The 19,225-nt window shown below is 39.4% G+C and overlaps 2 protein-coding genes and 1 pseudogene across 3 annotated transcripts in view; 1 reads left to right on the top strand and 2 right to left on the bottom strand.

Annotated features, from left to right (window-relative positions):
* ALDH7A1 (aldehyde dehydrogenase 7 family member A1) overlaps nt 1-2,794 on the bottom strand; it is a 43,977-nt gene extending 41,183 nt beyond the window's left edge. The window contains exons 1-3 of the mRNA XM_090276650.1: nt 2,571-2,794; nt 1,227-1,280; nt 227-292 (exon numbers count right to left, since the gene is read on the bottom strand). Coding sequence (XP_090132776.1) covers nt 227-292; nt 1,227-1,280; nt 2,571-2,762 — 312 coding nt within the window. The 5' untranslated portion in view covers nt 2,763-2,794. The remainder of the gene's footprint in view (nt 1-226; nt 293-1,226; nt 1,281-2,570) is intronic.
* A 2,393-nt stretch (nt 2,795-5,187) lies between these two features.
* Nucleotides 5,188-17,582, top strand: PHAX (phosphorylated adaptor for RNA export). Of its 2 annotated transcripts, none has more exons than XM_090279066.1 (5): nt 5,188-5,320; nt 6,669-7,279; nt 9,853-9,973; nt 11,588-11,671; nt 16,930-17,582. In XM_090279066.1, the coding sequence occupies exons 1-5, from the start codon at nt 5,231-5,233 to the stop codon at nt 17,197-17,199; spliced, it is 1,176 nt and encodes a 391-aa protein (XP_090135192.1). In that variant the 5' UTR covers nt 5,188-5,230; the 3' UTR covers nt 17,200-17,582. The 2 variants fall into 2 exon arrangements, with proteins under 2 accessions (XP_090135192.1, XP_090135190.1); XM_090279064.1 differs by having other exon boundaries at nt 5,189-5,326.
* On the bottom strand, nt 12,382-12,552 carry LOC150008922 (small ribosomal subunit protein uS14 pseudogene; annotated as a pseudogene).
* Nucleotides 17,583-19,225: the final 1,643 nt, after the last annotated feature.

The following is a 19,225-nucleotide window of genomic DNA, read 5'->3' on the forward strand; positions in this document are numbered from 1 at the left end:
AAACCAGCCAGGGCATAGTAAGCATTTTAATCCATTTAAAATTACCCATTCACACAGAAGGCACTATGTAAATATGTAAAAGGCACTATTCTAAGACTCAACATAGGAGATTACCACAACCCCAAAGAGCTCTCATTATCAGCAAGTGGACACTGACCTGCTCATCTGATGCTTCCTTATCTCACTGAATTACAGTACGTAATCATGCCATGTGCTCCATACTTACCTCTGCCCAGATTCTCCATGCTTCTCTTGCCTTCTTTACAGTTTCTTCATAGTCAGCTACACTAGCCTAAATTAAGAATTGGGGTGGTTGGGGCGGGGTGGGGATAACAAAAAAGAAATTAAAAGAATTAATAAAAAGAATCAGAGGGAGTCCTGACCAGTGAGGCTCAGTTGGTTGGGTGTCATCCCACAAAGCAAAAGGTCGCCGGTTCGATTCTTGGTGGGTACACACACCTAGGTTGGGGGTTGGGTCCCTGGTCTAGGCTCTCCTAGATTGATGTTTCTCTCCCTCTTTCTCCCTCCCTCCTCTTTAAAAAAAAAAGGTGGGGGGGTACAGGGGGTGATACTCTCCTAAGAACACACAGTTTATTTTTGGAAAAGAATTGGAAATCTTTGGGTAACCATAATAAGATTTGTGGTTTAGAATGATTTTCACAGCCTAGGCTTCCAAACACTCGCTGGAACCCAGGAAGACCCGTTAAGAGTCTAGCTGTGCTTTTTAAAACCTTGGTTCTCAAAGGAAGGTCCCTTAGCCTCATCTGGAAACAACACCTGAGGTGTATTAGAATAGCAGAATCTCAGCCTCCAGCACAAACTGAAGAGGTCAGAACCCTCATTCCATAAATTCCCAGGTGATTCAGAAGCAAGGCCTTAAAGGAACCCCCTCTCTTCCTAGTTTTCTATTGTGGTTCACTTTTTATAGGGCACATACACTTCCGCCCAAAGAGGGCACAGTTTCTCCCAAGAGATTCTTTTATTTTTAATAATTTATTTATTTGTTTGTTTGTTTTTAAAGAGAGGGGAAAGGAGAAAGAGAGGGAGAGAAACATCACTGTGTGGTTGCCTCTCATTCCCAGACATTCTTAAATGTCAATGAAAAAGAACGCATTGTTCTTTGACTTTCTAATTTGTATCTTTGACTTTCTAATTTGTATAGACTGCTCTAGGTCATGCCTATTAACTCTACATATGCTGTTTGCATGAAAAACAAAAGTACTTACCTGTCTGACTCTGGCGATTGGCTCATTGTTAGCAGGACAATAGGTCGTAATAACCTGAAAACAAAAAGATGACCACCATATGTAGAAAATGTAATCCCTTCCAAAATTGGAGGTACAGAGACGGTATGAGGGGAGAGAAAGAGGAAGAAGAAAAAAGACTAAAACACAATATCCACACTTGGAATCTTAACTTTTGTTACAAATAAGCCACTCTACAGAGCTTTTCATTTTGACCTAAACATTCAGAAACACCTTTCTGCAAAACCCATCCTTGCCATGTAAGTATTAGGTACTTTAACAAAAGTGTTATTTCAAATCTTTTTCCATTAACAACAGACCGAACTTCAGTTTTACTTATTATTCCTTCTCTCCCTTACTCTGGCTAGCCTCTAGTCAGAAGGTAAAATAGCCAAGGCCAAACTATGGGAAAGGACTGTGTCCACACCAACTGAAAAGGTCAATTAGCAACAAAATCAAGGCATATTTATTTTTAAAACTAGCCTTCAGGAGGAAATATTTTATCCAAGAACCGAATGATAAGATGCCATAAGGGAAAGCAAAAAAACAACAACAGAAAAACAAACAAGCAGGAAACTATTAATAGGGGGGTGCAGGGAGAGTATTAAAAGCACTTGCGTTTCCTACAGTCACCAAAAGGAAGGTGTTTCCTCTAACAAAGCAGGTTCATTATATAACACGCACAAAGTTTGTTGCATGTTATATAACATTTCCTTACAAAAGCTTTTAATGCAAATCTCAAAAAAATCTAGGTAACAATTACCTTATCTTTCTATCATAGTCTATAAAACGTTTTATTGAGCACAAACTGGGTGCTAGGCATGGTGTTAGGCTCTGGAATCTGAGAAATGCGGAAAAGCCTGTGAAAACCTGACAAGATTTCAGGAAGTCTGGGCTTGCAAACTCCAAAGGATTTCAGAAAAGAAGGCAATATAAAACTATGCTGTAGAACATTATCTGTGGCACATGTCACATCTGAGGAGCCACGATCACGAGCAAAATTAAGATAATTTCCACCGTTAAGCGTGCATTTCTCACTACAGATCACGTAACTCTGCCCCAAGGTAAGGTTTTAAGTAAGCGTGAAAAGTTTAACCCCAACCAGCTCCAAAATGACATCGAGTCGACTCTCCGCAGCACACCAGGACCTAAAACCTAGGCATATTTTTTAAGGGGCCCTACATGAGAAAACTTTTACTGTAGAGCATGGAAACTTCCCACCCAGCACAACCGCCTACAGCAGCAGTGGGGAGTCGGATTGAGCAGAGCCCGCCCAGCCTCCCGGAGCAACGTAAGCTGCGGAGATTTCCCAGGACGCCCGCGTACCTCTCCCCGGCCTCCCCAGCTTCCATTATACACTCCCTCGTTTTCCTCGCGGAGCCCCAGCTCCTTCAGCCAAGCATACTGGGGCTGATTGATGAGCAGAGTGGACATGAAGGCGGCAGGCCTGTTCCACGGTCCTAAGAGCTTGCTCCCCCTTGCAACGTGCACACACAGCTGGCGGTGTACGTGCCACATACTTAGCCCCCGACGCGCAACGCGCCTGCGGCCTGCGGAGCTGCAGAAATAGAGCCCCGCCCCCCAGCCTGGAGAGCCCATTGGGCAGGCCCGGCCCCGCCCCGGGACACGCCCCTCCACCGCCCAAGGTCTGCTCCGGTCTTCACCCTGAGCTTAACTTTGCCGTCTGGAACAAAGCGGGTGCCACAGGGAAGAAACGAGAGGGCGACTGCCACCTAGTGGAAGACGCCGGAAACCGCGGCACCAGCTAGACATTTCTAAAGTACAATAGGTTAGGCAGGGCTTCTCGGACTAGAATGTACATGTAATCACCAGGCCGTCGTGTTAAGTACACATTCTGAATCCGTGGTTCTGGGCTCGGGTCTGAGAATCGGCATTTCTAACCAGCTCCCTAGTGATGGTGGCGCTGCTGTTCCGTGGAATATCCAAAGGAGGAGTTTTGTTTGTTTGCTATTTGTTGTGGTGGAGGGAGGGAGAGGTTGTTTGTTTTCACTGCTTTGGTATATTACAAATTAAAGTTTTCTAATTAATGAATATGTTAAATTATGCTTCTTCCTTCTAAATATCCTACCTGAGAATATTCTTGCTTTTGAAGAACAAAGACAGTTTTGATCAAATTTCTTCATTCTCAATTGCTTCTATCCTTCTGCAATATCCTTTCCATCCCCCCCCTTTACCATCCCATTTCCCATCTAATTCCACAATAGTGGAGCCTACCGTACAGAGGGGAAATACTAACATCTCGATCACCATGATTTGGACATGAGTTAATACACACACTATCAAATCGATGGAATTAATAGGTGTTTCTGTGAGTCTCAACCTGTTTTTCAAAATATTATTTCTCACTACTTGACTGCAGCCTTTTGCATTGCAGCCAGACAGGAAAGTCACTTTGTGTTTCTATGTGAAGCCTACGTAGCCCTCCCCCGGTGTCTTTGCCCTTGCTGTTCTCTCCACCTGTCAAACACTTCTGTCCATCTCTGCATTCAAGCTTAAGCTTTATCTGTTTCACCCTTATGGCACAAATAACATCAGCAAATACTGGACATATATCAAGCATCTACCAAGAAACTGTAGTAAGTGCTGAACGATGCTTCTGTTTGTAAATGTTATGTTTTTATTTTTTTTAAGATTACTTATTTATTTTTAGAGAGAGGGGAATGAGTGAGAAAGAGAGGGAGAGAAACATCAACGTGTGGTTGCCTCTCACACGCCCCCAACTGGGGACTTGGCCTGCAACCCAGGCGTGTGCTCTGACCTGGTATTGAACCAGCGACCCCTTGGTTTGCAGGCTGGCACTCAATCCATTGTGCCACACCAGTCAGGGCCTAAGGTAATAGTAAAACAAGTTTGCAAAAATATGTTAATTGCAAAATTGGCTGCAGTTTAAATATACACTATCAGAGACTAAATACATAATTCTACCTCCATGCAGTGGAACACTAGGGAGTCATTAAAAAGGAACTAGGTCTTTGTATTTTCATATGTAGAGATGTCTAGGATAAATTGCTATTCTGTTTATTTCTTTAAAGCAGATTACACAATAGTAAGAGATACAAATAATAAGAACCACTTTACGTAAAAAATATATTCAATAAATATTTCTTGATCACCTATAATATACAAGCAGTCACTGGGCAGGACACTAGGGGAAACAACACTGAATATAACAGACATTTTAGTGGGAAACTCAAAGAATAAAACAAATACACATGTGACTGTTGATGCCATGAAGAAAATGAAAGAGTTAGAGAGTGACAATAGAGGTTCCTGTTTTGGAGTGGTTAAAGAAGCCTCTCTGAGTAGACAGCATTCAATCAGAAACCTGAAATGTGCAAAGAATGGGGTGTTCGGGGTGTTGGACGGGTCGGCCTGGCAGCGGGAACAAGTGCAAAGGCCTTGAGCCTGGAAAAAACAAAGATGCCTGAGGAACAACGTGGCCAGCACCACCGCGGCTGAAGAGCTGGAAAGCTAGAGGGGGCATAAGCTCGTGCCAGGGGTCCTGTTTGCCATGCTGAGGACCACCCTGGGAGCTGGGAGCAAGGCAGTGACCTCAGTAATAGCTTCCCAGGAAGCTACATGTAGATTGCGCAGGAGCAAGAATGGAAGTCGGACGTCCGGCATCCAGGTGAGGGAGTAAGGCAAGGAGGAATCCTGATCACCGCTAACCAAGCACAGATTTAGGTTTGCACGAAAACCGAGTTTGGAAGAGAACGCGCCAAAGTGATGGGGAAGCAGGGAATACATTTTCCTGGAGTAGTGCAAGTGACCAGTTTGTAGTGACCTTGCATATCCGCCAGCTTTGCGCCTGCATCCCAGCAAGACCCTCCCCCCACCCGCCCCCACAGGTCGCTGGGGCGGGAGCAGCCCCTGGGGGGGGGGGGGGGCGCGCTGGAGATGCCGCTGGGCGGACCTTCCCGCCGCCGCGCCGGAAGTGCTCTCCTGCCTCGGCACGCCGCGGGAACATGGCGCAGGAGACAGGCGACATGGAAGATGGACAGCTTTCCGACTCGGATTCCGACATGACGGTCGCACCCAGCGACAGGCTGCTGCAGGTGCCGGTGAGCGTAAAGGGAGGGCGGGTGATTCTGGGCTCGCGCGCGGAGCCCGGGCCGCGGGGGCGGCGACCTCGGGCCCTGAGCACCCTGGCCAGGCAGCTCGCTGGGGGGAGGGGGGACGCGGAGTGTGCGGCCTCTTAAAGGCAGGAGTGCGGCTGATTCTCTTCCGCCTACCCTGAGCTGCTCTTCATTTTCTAAACTCACCGAGTTCTCCCCCCCAGCAGTGCTGGGATGCCCCGGAGGGGACACCGCCCGAAACAGCATTCGGAGCTAATTTTCGCCCTGAGCATATAGGGAGCTTGAGGATTAGGAATGAAGTTCATTACCTGCTCAGGGGCCTGGTCTAACATATTCCCATCGGACCTAGATTTGTCAGGCGATAACGGGGCACCGTTTTCGTATTCGTGTCCCAGATTTCTAATGGGAGTTTGCCTTGATCCCCGTGCTGAATAGCAAGCTCTTTGAGAGGGCTTTGGTGCCAGGCTGGCCGCTGAGAATCCTAGCGCCGCCACTGGGGGACCTGGGGCAGGTTATTTAGCCTAATGCCCCCGTGTGTAGACTAAGAATGATAGTCCTACGCCATTGATAGGCTGGTTGTTAGGAGTCAGTGGAGCGTACAGCCTGAGAAACGTTAGTTGCCATTATGTATTTTTTGAAGATAGGAAGACTACCTAATGACATAAATCACCCCTACCATCATCTCTAGCAGGTGATAGCTCAACAGATACTTTAGTGTTCAGTACCAAAAGCAAAGGTGATACTTTTGCGTATAAATGATACCAAGGTATTTTGTTTTTCAATCTCTTTCAAGTTGTTCTACATAGATTGACCCACGACTTGGTAAACTTAATGCCATGGGCTCTGCTTTTTAAAAGTAGTATGTCACGGATTTCTACCCATAGTTGACTATCTAATCTGAAAGGTGTAAAGTCACAAAACTGAAAAGGAAGTTGATGTGTTTATATGAATGAAAAGCATCTTTGGAAAGAAAGAAATTCTATTTTAACTCCTAGTAACAATTAGTGTATATTTCATTTTCAAACATTCTGACAAAGACTGAAAATTTTCTAAAGGTGAGAACCGAGGGCTTTGGTAATTTTTTAGAAGGAGGACTTAGAACTAGGTTCTGCAATAGTTATAGAAATAAGACTTCATGCTTTTAAAATTGGAAATTCCATGTGGACCTTAGAAAAGTAGGGACTAAATTGGTTTCAGAGATATTTTTGAAAATCAGTTCTGCTTCGGAATGGTCCAGCTGAGTACCTAAATAATTTATTTTTAAATAGCACATGATGGGTGGGGTTGATGTGTTTTGCAGAATTGATTTACTTCCTTTCTCTTGCAGAAAGCACTAGGTGGGGAAAGTACAATCAGGCCCTTCCAGGGTGCTGCAGCAGCCTGTGCACCAGTATCCCATTATCGGACTGTTAAAGGTGTGGACTCAAGTGAAGAGAGTTGTTCTGATTCAGATGATGAAAGCTCTCTTTGGAAACGCAAGCGGCAGAAATGTTTTAACCCCCCTCCGAAACCAGAGCCTTTTTTGTTTGGCCAGAGCAGCCAGAAGCCACCTTTTGCTGGAGGGAGGAAGGTGAACAACATATGGGGTGCTGTGCTGCAGGAGCAGAGTCAAGATGCCGTGGCCACTGAACTGAGTATCTTGGAAATGGAAGGCACTATTGACAAAAGCAGACAATCCGAGACCTACAATTATTTGCTTGCGAAGAAACTTAAGCGGGAGTCTGAACATACAACAGAATTAGACAAAGAGCTAGATGAATACAGGCGAGATGGCATGAAAACAGGCTCAAAGGAAGAGGGAAATGGGCAAGGTCATCTCAAACGGAAACGACCTGTCAAAGACAGACTGGGGAATAGACTAGAAATGAACTATAAAGGCCGGTATGAGATCACAGAGGATGATTCTCAGGAGAAAGTGGCTGATGAAATTACTTTCAGGTGAGCATTTAAATTTTTAAGGAATGAACTCTATCTAGGCTTATTTGGTTGAATATATTTGAGTTTTATTAAATTTGGACACACTGATAGAATAATTCTGCAGACTTCTATGAACTTCTAAGCAACTCTTTCCACTTAAGTGCTATATATAGCTCTTCAGATAAAACCGTACCTTTTAAAATTGCGTGGGGTTTTTTTTAGTATATTCAAGTACTCATGGTTTTTGTTACATGATTGAGGCATATTGTACGTGTGATAATATTTACCATTTCAAGTGTTGATATTTTTGTAAATGTATTAGTTGTACAGCCCTTACTGTAAACCCTTTTAAAACATTTCCATCACCCCAGTAAGATCTCTCATACCCGTACGCCCATTTAAAGTTAACCCCTGTTTCCATCTCCAGAAAACTGCTAATCTACTTTCTGTAGTTATAAATTTGCACTTTCTGGACATTTCATATTAATAGAATCATACACTGCATGGTCTCCTGTGCCTGGTTTCTTTTATTTAGTGCAATGTTTTATTTATTGGGTTGGCCAAAAAGTTAATTTAGTTTTTTTCTGTAAAATTTTAAAAGACACATTTTTCATTTTCACTAATACCTTTATTGATTTAGATATTTTAAGTATGTCGGCTATCTCCCACTATTGGCTCCTAGTGGGTAGAGGCCAGAGGTGCTGCTTAGCATCTTCCAATGCATAAGACAGCCCCACAGCAAAGAGTTATTTGGCCAAAATGTCAGTAGTACCAAGACACTTGGCAAACCACTTTTGACATATTCGATCCATCACAGCATCTTTTCTGTACACTGCACAAATCTTTTTTTTGCACTTCAGTTGCATTTTTACCTTTCTTGAAATAATAAAGCATTATACATCAAAAATGTTGTGTATCTTTTTTCATCTTCAGCATTAAAATGGCTGCACAAATATTCACCAATTTTGATAAGCTTTTTAAAAATGCACACTAATATGACAACTGTCAAGATACAGTCTAACAAAATTGTTTCAAACGAAGTTAAAAACAACTAAGCGCCACTAGAGCCATCTTTTGGAAAAGAAAAAACATAATGGACTTTTTGACCAACCCAATATTATACACACATACGCATATCTATATTGAATGGCTGGCTATGCCACCTTTTGGCCACTCTGAATAATGCTGATGTGAACTTTCATATGCAGATCTTTGGACATGTATTTTCTTCCTTTCTTTTTAAAAAGATTTTATTTATTTATGTTTATAGAGAGGGTAAGGGAGGGAGAAAGAGAGGGAGAGAAATATAGATGTGTGAGAGATCCACTGATCGGTTGCCTCTCACATGCCCCCAGCTGGGGACCTGGCCTGCAGCCCAGGCATGTGCCCTGACTGGGAATCAAACAGGCAAATTTTGGTTTGAGGGACAACGTCCAGCTCATTGAGCCACACCAGTCAGAGCTGGACATGTATTTCCATTTCTCAGGTAAATACTTCTGAGTAGAATTGCTTAATGTAAATTATCATCTCACATATTTTCAACAACTTCACATTTTTTAAAACTTCATTAGCTCTAAATCACATATGAACAGTGACACAAGTTTGAAAACAAATATCGTTCAAGAGTAATATAGCTAGTAGGAAAACAAGTATTTACTTCCCAAGCAAGCCTGTCAACACTAGTACAGGTTTTTTTATATCCTGAGGAAGTTTGGAATTTGAGTAAACCAAAATAAACCAAAAGTCCTCACTTTATAGATAAGGAAACTGAGGCCCAGTAGTTGTGTAGCTTACCCAGAGTCACAAATTTAAAGAGTGTCAGACGTGGAACTAAAATTAAACTCTAGTCTCTTCGTTCCTAGTTTAATGCTCTTTGCCCTGCCTCCTGTTGAGAAGAAACACGGGAAGCCAGGTCTAGTTAGGGAGGTGGTAGGACTTCTGCAATATTAATCCTCCTTCATCTCTGTGGAGTGTGGGCTCCCAGTGCTTTTACCCCTGGGTGGTGAAGTGAAAGTAATAGTACCTGTTGCATAAGGTTGTTGAGAGAATTAACTGAAACAATGCATATAAAGTTCTTAGGATTGTGCTTATGCTGTAATAAGCCATTAGTAAATATTAGCTCTGTCCTTTGTTCTGAAGTAGGATGCCTGGGAGGGAAAAGTCCCATTCATCTTAACGCTCCCAGATATTTCTGAAGTTAGGAGCGCTAACTTTCAGGCTTAATAATTTAAAGCTAGTATATGTTTGTTTTACTCGTTTTGACAAAAGTGGACTGGTTTTATCTTTCGCTTTTAGGCTTGCATTCCTCTTGGTGGACATGCACATTTATTTTGAAATCACTGTAATCCAGTAAAGCAAAAAGGCCAGTTATGAGACTTGAGATGGAACTTTAAGGTTATTACTCCTTGGATGACCCAAGATAGGAATATTTCTATGTCATTGACCTCGAGGTTAAATATTGAAGATTTTGAAAGGCAAATGTTATTAGAATAGGATTTTAATTCTAGTTGAGGACTAAACTGAAGACTGAGGTAGATTTATTCAACTTTATACAACGAATAAAGAAGTTAATATTATTCTTTGTTTCTGATCAGGTTGCAGGAACCAAAGAAAGATCTGATAGCCCGAGTAGTGAGTATAATTGGGAACAAAAAGGCAATTGAACTTCTGATGGAAACTGCTGAAGTTGAACAAAATGGTGGCCTTTTTATAATGGTAAGACTAACAGCTTCATTGTTTCTACTTTAAATTGTGCTTCATGTGGTTTTTTACAAAATAAACTTGTCTCTGATTAAGTATTGTCTGTTTTAATACTTTCTTTAGAAGAAACATGTAAATTGCAGCCTGATAGTGTGCAGATAACACACTAACCTGGGAGCTCATAGTTTAAGAATATGGGTTTTGGAATTAGGGGGTCCTTGTTTTGAGTTCTGGGTCTGCAGCTTACTAGGTGTGAGGTTTGGCTTACTTATTTGGATTCTTGGAACCTCAGTCTCCTCGGCTGTAAAATGGGGATTAATCTTTTGTTGTGCAGATTGGATGAGGTGATGCATGTAAAGTGGTTATCACAATGCCCAGTACTTAGTTAGCAGTGGTGAACAGGAGTATTACTTTGGGTTCATGTAATTCACGCATTTTTGAAAATTGGTTCTTGGGGACAAAAAGAAAAAAAACTTATGTAAAAAGCACAACAGATACCTAGTATATCTATAGATCTGTGAGTATTAAAATTTCATGGGTGGTAAGGGTGAATAGGAAAAAAAAAAGTCCACTAGGCTACTGCGTCCGGGGAAGCAATAATGAAAAAAAGGTTGAAAAACACTTGACTGTTTCAGAATGGCAGCAAGAGCACTTCCAGCTGTGGCCAGATCACAGGCAGCAGCAGGTTAGCCCATAAAATGATTTTGCAGATCTCATATAATGCAGCTTTCACCTGCGGGTGAGGATGAAGTTTGAATGGCTTACTTCTTACTTGCTCCTCAGGAATCTGAATAGTAACATCACAAGAGAGTAAATCAATATTATGCTGTGGAAACCAATTAGAATTGATAGCATTGGCTGAGGAAAACTCTGTGAACATAGATTACTGAAGTCAAAACCAAAACAAATTACAATAGTCTTGAATGTACTGGCCCCCCTGTGTATGTCATTGTTAAGGTACTTTGATTTTCATTTAGCTGAGCACAAAGCTATAGGTTCATTGGTTTGTTTTTTTTTTTTTTAAGATTTTGTTTACTTATTTTTAGAGAAAGGGGAACAGAGGGAGAAAGGGAGAGAAACATCTATCAGTTGCCTCTTGTATGCATCCCAGTCCAGGGACAAACCCCCGCAACCCAGGCATGTGCCCTGACTGGGAATTGAACCAGTGACCCATCACTTTGTGGGACAATGCCCAACCAACTGAGCCACACCAGTCAGGGCGGTTCATCAATTTTTTAAAATTCTGTAGTAATGTAATAAGACTATATTCCAGTGAGCTAATGCAAATCTATTAAACGCCAGGAAGATGCAAGTCTGAATTCATTTTCTTTAGATGTATGCTGGTCACTGCTTTGGATACAGGAAGCTTATGCTGTGCTGGGGGTAGGAGGGAGTGGGAGAGAGATAGTCTATAAAAAACGAATCTAATATCTTCAAGTGTATTGGAAAGTGATAAGTGCTATGGGAAAAGAATAGATCAAATGTAGGTATAGAAGAGAGGAGGGCATGGCAGTTAAACTGGAGTGGTCAACGTGGACCTCATCACCTTAGGCATGTCCCTGTTTACCATACTTTGACCATTCATGGGTACAGTCGGTGCAGTGTATTCTTTCTTGTTTCTTTTTGTAGAATGGTAGTCGAAGACGAACACCAGGTGGCGTTTTCCTGAATCTCCTGAAAAACACTCCTAGTATCACTGAAGAACAAATTAAGGTAAAAGTGATAATAATATTCTTGACTTTTAAGATCCATAATAATTAGACTTCCTCTCAGCCTCTAGCTTCATTTTCTACTAATCTTCATCAACTGCTCTGCCTTAAATTGGCCAATTTTGTCACAATCTCATTTCCAGTGAAACTTGTATCTTTTGTAAAGTTCTGCCTCCTTTTTTTCTTTCCTTTCAGAGCCAAGATCAAGATTTCTTTTATGGCAGCTTTTCCTAATTTCTTAGCACATAATTATTTTTGTACCCTTCTATAATTTTTATTAATGGAAAAGTTTAAACATGCGGAATAAATGAAAGAATAATAGGATGAGTACTCATATATCTTCCACCTAGATTCAGGGGTTGATGATAGTTTGACATCCTTATTTTACTATACATTTTTTTTTTTTTTTGGTACCATTTGGAAATAAGTGACATTATAACACTTACCACTAATTATTTTAATAACCCTCTCTCAAATCCTACATAGCCATACCTAAAAGAAATAAAACAATTTTATAGTATCATTCAATTTTTTTTTAAGATAAATCCACTGAGAATAGTAATTTTTAAAAAGGAGCATTCTATAATCATGTGACTGTTCCATTCACATTGAAGCGCTCGAAATTGAGTTTTTTTAATTTTATTTTATATACAAAGAGCTAGCCATTCTGCAATAAGGTAGATGTCTCGAATGACCCAGTCGTGGGAAGTTCACTTAGACCAACTTAAAGAAGCCTGTATCTTTCGCATACTGATGGAAACACTGGCAGCACATATTAAGGCCATACTTCCGGATCAGGCCGTGCGGGTTTGAGCAGACGCAGCAAGAATGGAAACCGTGGCCGAATTTTCTCAGATGGCTCCGGTAGAGCTGCTGCTGACCCATCTTGCTCTCTTTTGGGCAACAAGGCAAAAGGTCATTCAATTTCTTAACCTTACTCCACTATCCTAAATTGTCCCAAGAATATGTTTTTAACCCTTTTCTCCCCCAAACCAGGATTCTGTCCAGATTTCACATTCCATTTGTTAAGTCTCTTGATCTTTCTAGTATCACATTTTCCTCTTTGATTTACACCATTTGAAGAGTCCAAGATGATTATCTTAAAGAATGTACTATAGACCTGATCAATGTGGCTAAGTTGGTTGGAGTGTCATCCCGTAACTGAAAGGTTGCAGTTTTGATTCCTGGTCAGGGCACATACACCTAGGTTGCAGGTTCAGTCCCTGGTCCAGGCGCGTACAGAAGACAACCAGTCGATGCTTCTGTCTTGCATCGATGTTTCTCTTTCTCCCTTCCACTCTCCAAAAGCAATGAAAAATGGTCTGCGGGTGAGGACTTAAAAAAAAAGAAGAATGTGCTACATTCTAGTGATTGTCTCCTTGTGGATTTTTGTTCATTTCTCTATCTCCAGTATTTCTTATAAACTAGAAGCTAGGCACTTCCTATCCTTAATCATTTTTGTGTTACTAGAATGTCTTATATGAGGATTCTATAATGTGGATGTTCTACAGCTCAAAATTTGTTATCTTTTAATTTGTTAATTAGGGAACATGATTTTCATTTTGTAGATATGATCAAGAGTTCTAACTTCTTATACTGGAAAAATGTGTACACGCAACACAGCTGCTGTATTTGAGAAGCGTATTCTCTGTATTATTAGAGTGGGTGATAAAAGTAATAGGAACATGTTTTAGTAATACTAATTACAATGCTGATGACATAAGTAAAAGCCACTTTTCTTGTGCTGATTGTGAGAATATTTTGCATCTGCTCAATGTTGTTTTCCTTAAATTTTCTGGCTATTCACTTTGAGTCACTTTTTAAAGATCTGTTATTGAAATTGCTACAGGAAATGTTACTGTTGTTGCACATTTGAAACCTGTAGTCAGTAACTGTTTTCTTATTGTAACAATTTTTTTGATAACATAAATTTATAACAATGTAAATTTCCTTAGAAGCACAGCTATGGAGTGGCAGAACAGTTTATGCTTTAATATTCTCCCACCTCCCCCAATATAATCCTGATAAATAGTGTACTTAGAAGGAACATTCTTTGTGGGTTTTCGTTTGATAGCAAAATGTCAGTCCTTTCAGAGAAATAGCATGATGTGATTAATGCAATTCTCTTAAGATTCAAAATCTGGGTTTTAATCTTAAATTTGCCATTTACAGATCACTTGCTGTCCCTTGGCCTCCATTTTCTCATCCATAAAGTGGGGACTTTAATATGTGCCCTGCCTATTAAACAGTGCTATAAAAGGATTAAATAAAATACCTAGAAAAGCTTTCTGTAAGTAACTAAACAAGAGGGAAGAAATAGCATTTATTCAACATTAGCCTGGCATTGGCCAAATATTTATATGGCTTAATCTATACCACAAGCTTTTAAAGTGGGTGTTGCCCTGTTATGCAGATAGAGTAATAAAAATGACATGTCTAGGATCACACAGAACACTGACTTCAAACCTATGTTGTTTTCACTGTATCACATTTCTTTAAAATTCAGTTTTTCTAACTCATTATAGAGAAGGGGGTTTTAATGTTAGGTTTTTATGTTAAACTACCAGAAACATTGCATTTTAATGACATAAAATAGAAATATTTAGAATATGTAATAGAGCAATGTTGAATTATAGGTACATTCTTTTTTCAGGGAAGGGGGAGAAATATCAATTTACCATTCCACTTATTTATGCATCATTGGTGGTTTTTTGTGTGTGCTCTGACTGGGGATGGGGCCCACAGTATCAGTGTATCGGGACAATGCTCTAACCAACTGACCTACCCAGCCGTGGCCTTTGGGGGCATTCTTAAAAGGACTGTGCTGTAGCCTCTATTTTTGTGAAACAATTTTAAGGAAATGAAAAAATGCAATAATACTGAACTTTTTTAGGAGGTAAAATACAATTTCTAAAGAAAAAGAGGCATGCAGCAATAGATTGGGATGTAAAACACCATACTGTTACCAATGATTTGGTCATTAGGGATTATAAATGTTTGGGCTTTTAAGATTTTTTTCCAAGTTTTTCCAAATTTTGTGTACCTTTGTTATTAGAGGAAAAGACCTGAAGGCAAATAGAATTTTATTGTAGGTAAATTCATATGCCCCCCAAATGATGATGTTATTCTAATCGCTATATTGCTAAAAATCATCAGAACTAAGCTGAATGGGTTTGCTTTCCCTTTTCCCATTTGATTTTGTTTTGTATGTGACCTTGTACTTTTAATTTTTGTTTTAGAAACTGCAAAGTTTGAGAAGAAAAAAAGCAAGAATAGTTAAAGTTAATTTCTTTTTAATAAAGAAGCACAGCTATAATGATCTCCCTCTGTAAATAGTAAATAGTTCAGGTTCATACCTCAGAGTTAAGTATATAGAGGCATGAATGGGAGGGAAAAGATGCTCTCAGGTTATCTGTTGTTTGCATTTGTTGGAACAACTTAAACAGCGAGTTACAACAATATTTCTTTGGGCCATCCCCCGAGTCTATTTCAGTTTATAACCCATGGAAGTGGCTTGCCATATTATGAGTGAAAGGAGACCTCGTAATTTTACTTAGTGTTGCCAAGCATTGTACTACTTGAAATTGTTTTTGTCAAGATGCTTGGATATGCTTCCACATAAAATGTAGCTTCTACTTGTAGCTTCTGTCTGTCCACTTGAAGGTAAGCAGAGGGTTGAAAAATTGTGAATTACCACATTTTTGTGAACGAAATGTAATAGGGTTTAAGTATATGGATTTGGAGAAATTATATATGAGTTAAGAGTCTATACCTTCACATGTTAACTCTGTAATCTTGTGCCTCACTTTACTCATCTGAAAAGAAGGATAATACCCACCTCTTAAGGTTCATGTGAGAATGTGAAACCTGTAAACTTCTTTGCATAATTCCTGGCATGTAACAGTGCTCATTCAGTAAATGGCAGCTAGCCTCATTTTCCGCTTAATTCGCCGTTTTTGTCCTTCCAGAACTTTTTTGCCACTTAAGTATCCTCTTTCTTCAGCCTCAGTTCCTCCTCATTTCTTTAGCAAATACTTTAATTCCTCCTCTTCATTAAAGCACTCATATTCTGAAGCTTTCCCTTATCCCTAACATCAGGGTTCCTTACTTTTTCCTCTGCTAATTGTGAGCATAAATTTTAGGAGAGGGCCCATTGTGTGCATTAAAAATATAGCAGGGACTGGCTCAGCTACAGCTTTTAGGAGTCCCTTCCCAGAAGATGATAGGGTGTCAGTGTGTCCTGCCTATACTAGCCGCTGTTTGAAACCTTTGAACTTCCTCTGTCTTAGCAAAGTCATTTTGGCCTTCTCTTTAGATCCCTGACCTTCTTGTTTTGGTACCCTCTGAAACCGCATTACCTATCTATGTCAAGGTTCCCAGATGTTATTTTATGTTCTCCACATACTATTTTAATGTAATGTATTTTCTACCTGAATAGTTCTTATCTACTGATAGTTTTTGCCTTTCAGAGGACATCTGGCAACACCTACAGAGATTTTTGCCTACCACAATTTGGGGGTTAAATGGGTGTGTGGAGGTGGGTAGAGGTCAAGTATGCTACCAAACAGTCTACAGTGCACACAGGCTGCCACGCAAAGAATTATCTGACTCAAAATTTCAGTATCACCAAGGTTGAGAAACCCTATATTAAAAGAATCTCACATTGTCATACTATAAAATCCTTATTCTGCATCCTGGAATGCATCCCAGTGCTGACTGTTATTTTTGTGCCTTGTGATAAAAGTTTTTGATGAAGATTTACATTGTCACATGTGAATTACAGTAATGATTTTTAAGGGATAGAATTGTTCTTTCATTGTGTAGATTATATTATCATATGTAGTCACACAATTCAGGAATGGCTAGGTTTCTTAGCATGTGCAATCACGTATGGTTATGATGGTATTTCAAATTAAATATTTATTCCAAAGACTTCTGTTTTGTGATGAATTATATTTCATTTAAGTCCTAAACAACATTATTTTTCTACTGTCTCTTTCCATTTAGAAATATTTAACTAGAGATGATGTGTTATGGCATAATATGCATGGGCCCTCGACCTAACACTAAGTTGAGTTTGAGTTTTAGCTTTATCCTCTTCTTGCAGTGGGGGTTTATTTAATATCTTGGTCTCTGTCTAATTATGAGTCTAATAATAATGGCTTGTTTTGTGAGAACTGGAGATAATGTAAAGAGTCTGCCTGGTAACAAACTTGTACTAAATGGTAGTTCTTATTTCCTAAAGCTGTTCCTTTATTGTAGGACATTTTCTACATTGAAAATCAAAAGGAATATGAAAATAAAAAAGCTGCTAGGAAGAGAAGAACACAACTGTTGGGGAAGAAGATGAAACAAGCTATTAAAAGTCTAAATTTTCAAGAAGATGACGATACCTCCCGAGAAACTTTTGCGAGTGACACTAATGAGGCCTTGGCCTCTCTCGATGAACCACAGGAAGGACATGGAGAAACAAAGCTGGATGCGGAGGAAGCCATTGAGGTTGATCATTCTCACGATCTGGATATTTTTTAGTACATTTTGAGGAACAAACCTTTCTAAATAATATTGTAATAAACCATTTCTGCTGAATTGCTTTGTTTAACTTTGCACTGATAAACGTGGAAATCTGGAGAGAAAGACCTGTATTCTTGTTTTAAATACAATTGAATATATGGTGAGACGGACGCAATTGAGAGAAACATTTAGAATTTTTCCTCGTGTCGGACAAAATACTTAACAGTAGCAGAGCATTTAATTTCTCAGTCTGTTGCATGTGCTCATTATAACTAACTGGTAATCAGTTTTGTCCAGGTCACCATAACACGCTATTCCAAAGTGTGTTTTCTTTTCCTGATTTGTCTTTGCAATGAATGATGACTGTTCTCAAAACATTCCATTAAAAGATCTTAATAAGACACATTAATTGTCCAACTATTTATTACGAATGCATACAAATTTAGTTTGTGTTCTAAAAACTCTTAGGCTCTTTAAAGGATAATGGATTAAAATTCAAATAGGTCTATATTGATGGTTGTTTCCACTCATTTATCCAGAAATAAATAGAAGTTCTTCAAAGATGTATTGATTCATAACTTTAACTTTGTTTTGTCTTTTTTTTTTTTTTTTGTCTTTTTCTTTTTTTGCTGTTTTTAATTTAACTTTATTTTTGACTTACCAACTTGGTCATGCTAAATACTGAATGTGATCCATACCTGTGGAATTACCATACATATTTAAAAATTTTTTCAATGGTGGCCTGCCTAAGACTGGTTTACCTTAATGTTAAGGAAGTATTAAAAATGTCACAACTGCATGTGTTTTCAAAATATTCATTTTTATTGAAGGAAGAATAAGCCTTCTAACGGTAGGTTACTTAAGATGTTCCAGGAGTTGACTATAGTTTACAAAATAAATTAAGCAAAAATATGTAGGATGAGATTACAAACTGTTCTTTACAGACAATGTACTTGAACTCAGTAGTTCCTGAAATACAGTCATTGAAGTTGGATTTAAGTGGGAAAATGAGAAAAATGGTTATTGATTGCAAAAATAAAATTAGTTTTGGCAGTCCTTAATGAGAGTCAAGTGACTCTTTTTCATCTCAAATATGCTTTCATGAAATTATAACCAAGGAAAGAAAAATATTTTAAATAAGTAACTGGATGTTGGCCCTGAGATTATGAGAGGTGATTTTGAAGGTATAGTACATTAGGAAGGATAATCATTCAGAAATCTGAATGCCACACACGTAAACAATGCTGATTTTTCTAGTGAAAGTTATGGTTTTTGAAGAGCATTAATGCCTGAGAGGCTACATCATTAAATGGATTGTTCCTATCCCCTCCACCCCCATCACCCTCCTGGTTCATTTTATTCAAGTTCTTTCCTTAATATTTGGAAACCACACAGATATCTGGCTTGTATTGCATCCTCATATTACATAGAGAAACCAGCGGTTCAATATTTAAAGTTCCTAAAGTTGTGTCTATTAAAACTACTTTTTTCTAAACCTCTATGTATCCAGATCTAGGGATAGGTATATAAACTTGCCAGGTTAAGTATTAAGTTAACACTCAACGAGCCATTCAGGTCATTTTGCAATGATTCTTTGCTCAGCCTAACATTTTTCCTACTTGCTGCCTAATAGGATTGACAGTAATAACCCCCCACGTCTCTTTTGGTCATCCAGGTGCCCATCCTCACTTGTAACTTTTCTTTATTAAAATGAGTCTTTGGCTCTGGCTGGGTAACTCAGTTGGTTAGAGCGTCATCTTGATATACCAAGGCTTTGGCTTGATCCCTGGTCTGGGCACATACAAGAATCAACCAGTGAATGCATAAATAAGGAAACAACAAAATCATCGTCTCTCCCTTTCTCAATCAATAAATTTATAAAGGAGTGTTTGTAATCAAAAATACAATATAACTCAAATAGGGGGTAAAATGGATTGGGTTGATTTGGGTTTAAACAAATTTGATTTACCTTTTTAAAGTGTGTTTCTAATTAATAGTTGGCTTAACGTAAATGGGACACATTGGCCATGTGCAATAAATATAT

Source organism: Furipterus horrens, unplaced genomic scaffold (assembly GCF_987537825.1).
Source record: "Furipterus horrens unplaced genomic scaffold, mFurHor1.1.pri manual_scaffold_5, whole genome shotgun sequence".
NCBI lineage: Eukaryota > Metazoa > Chordata > Mammalia > Chiroptera > Furipteridae > Furipterus > Furipterus horrens.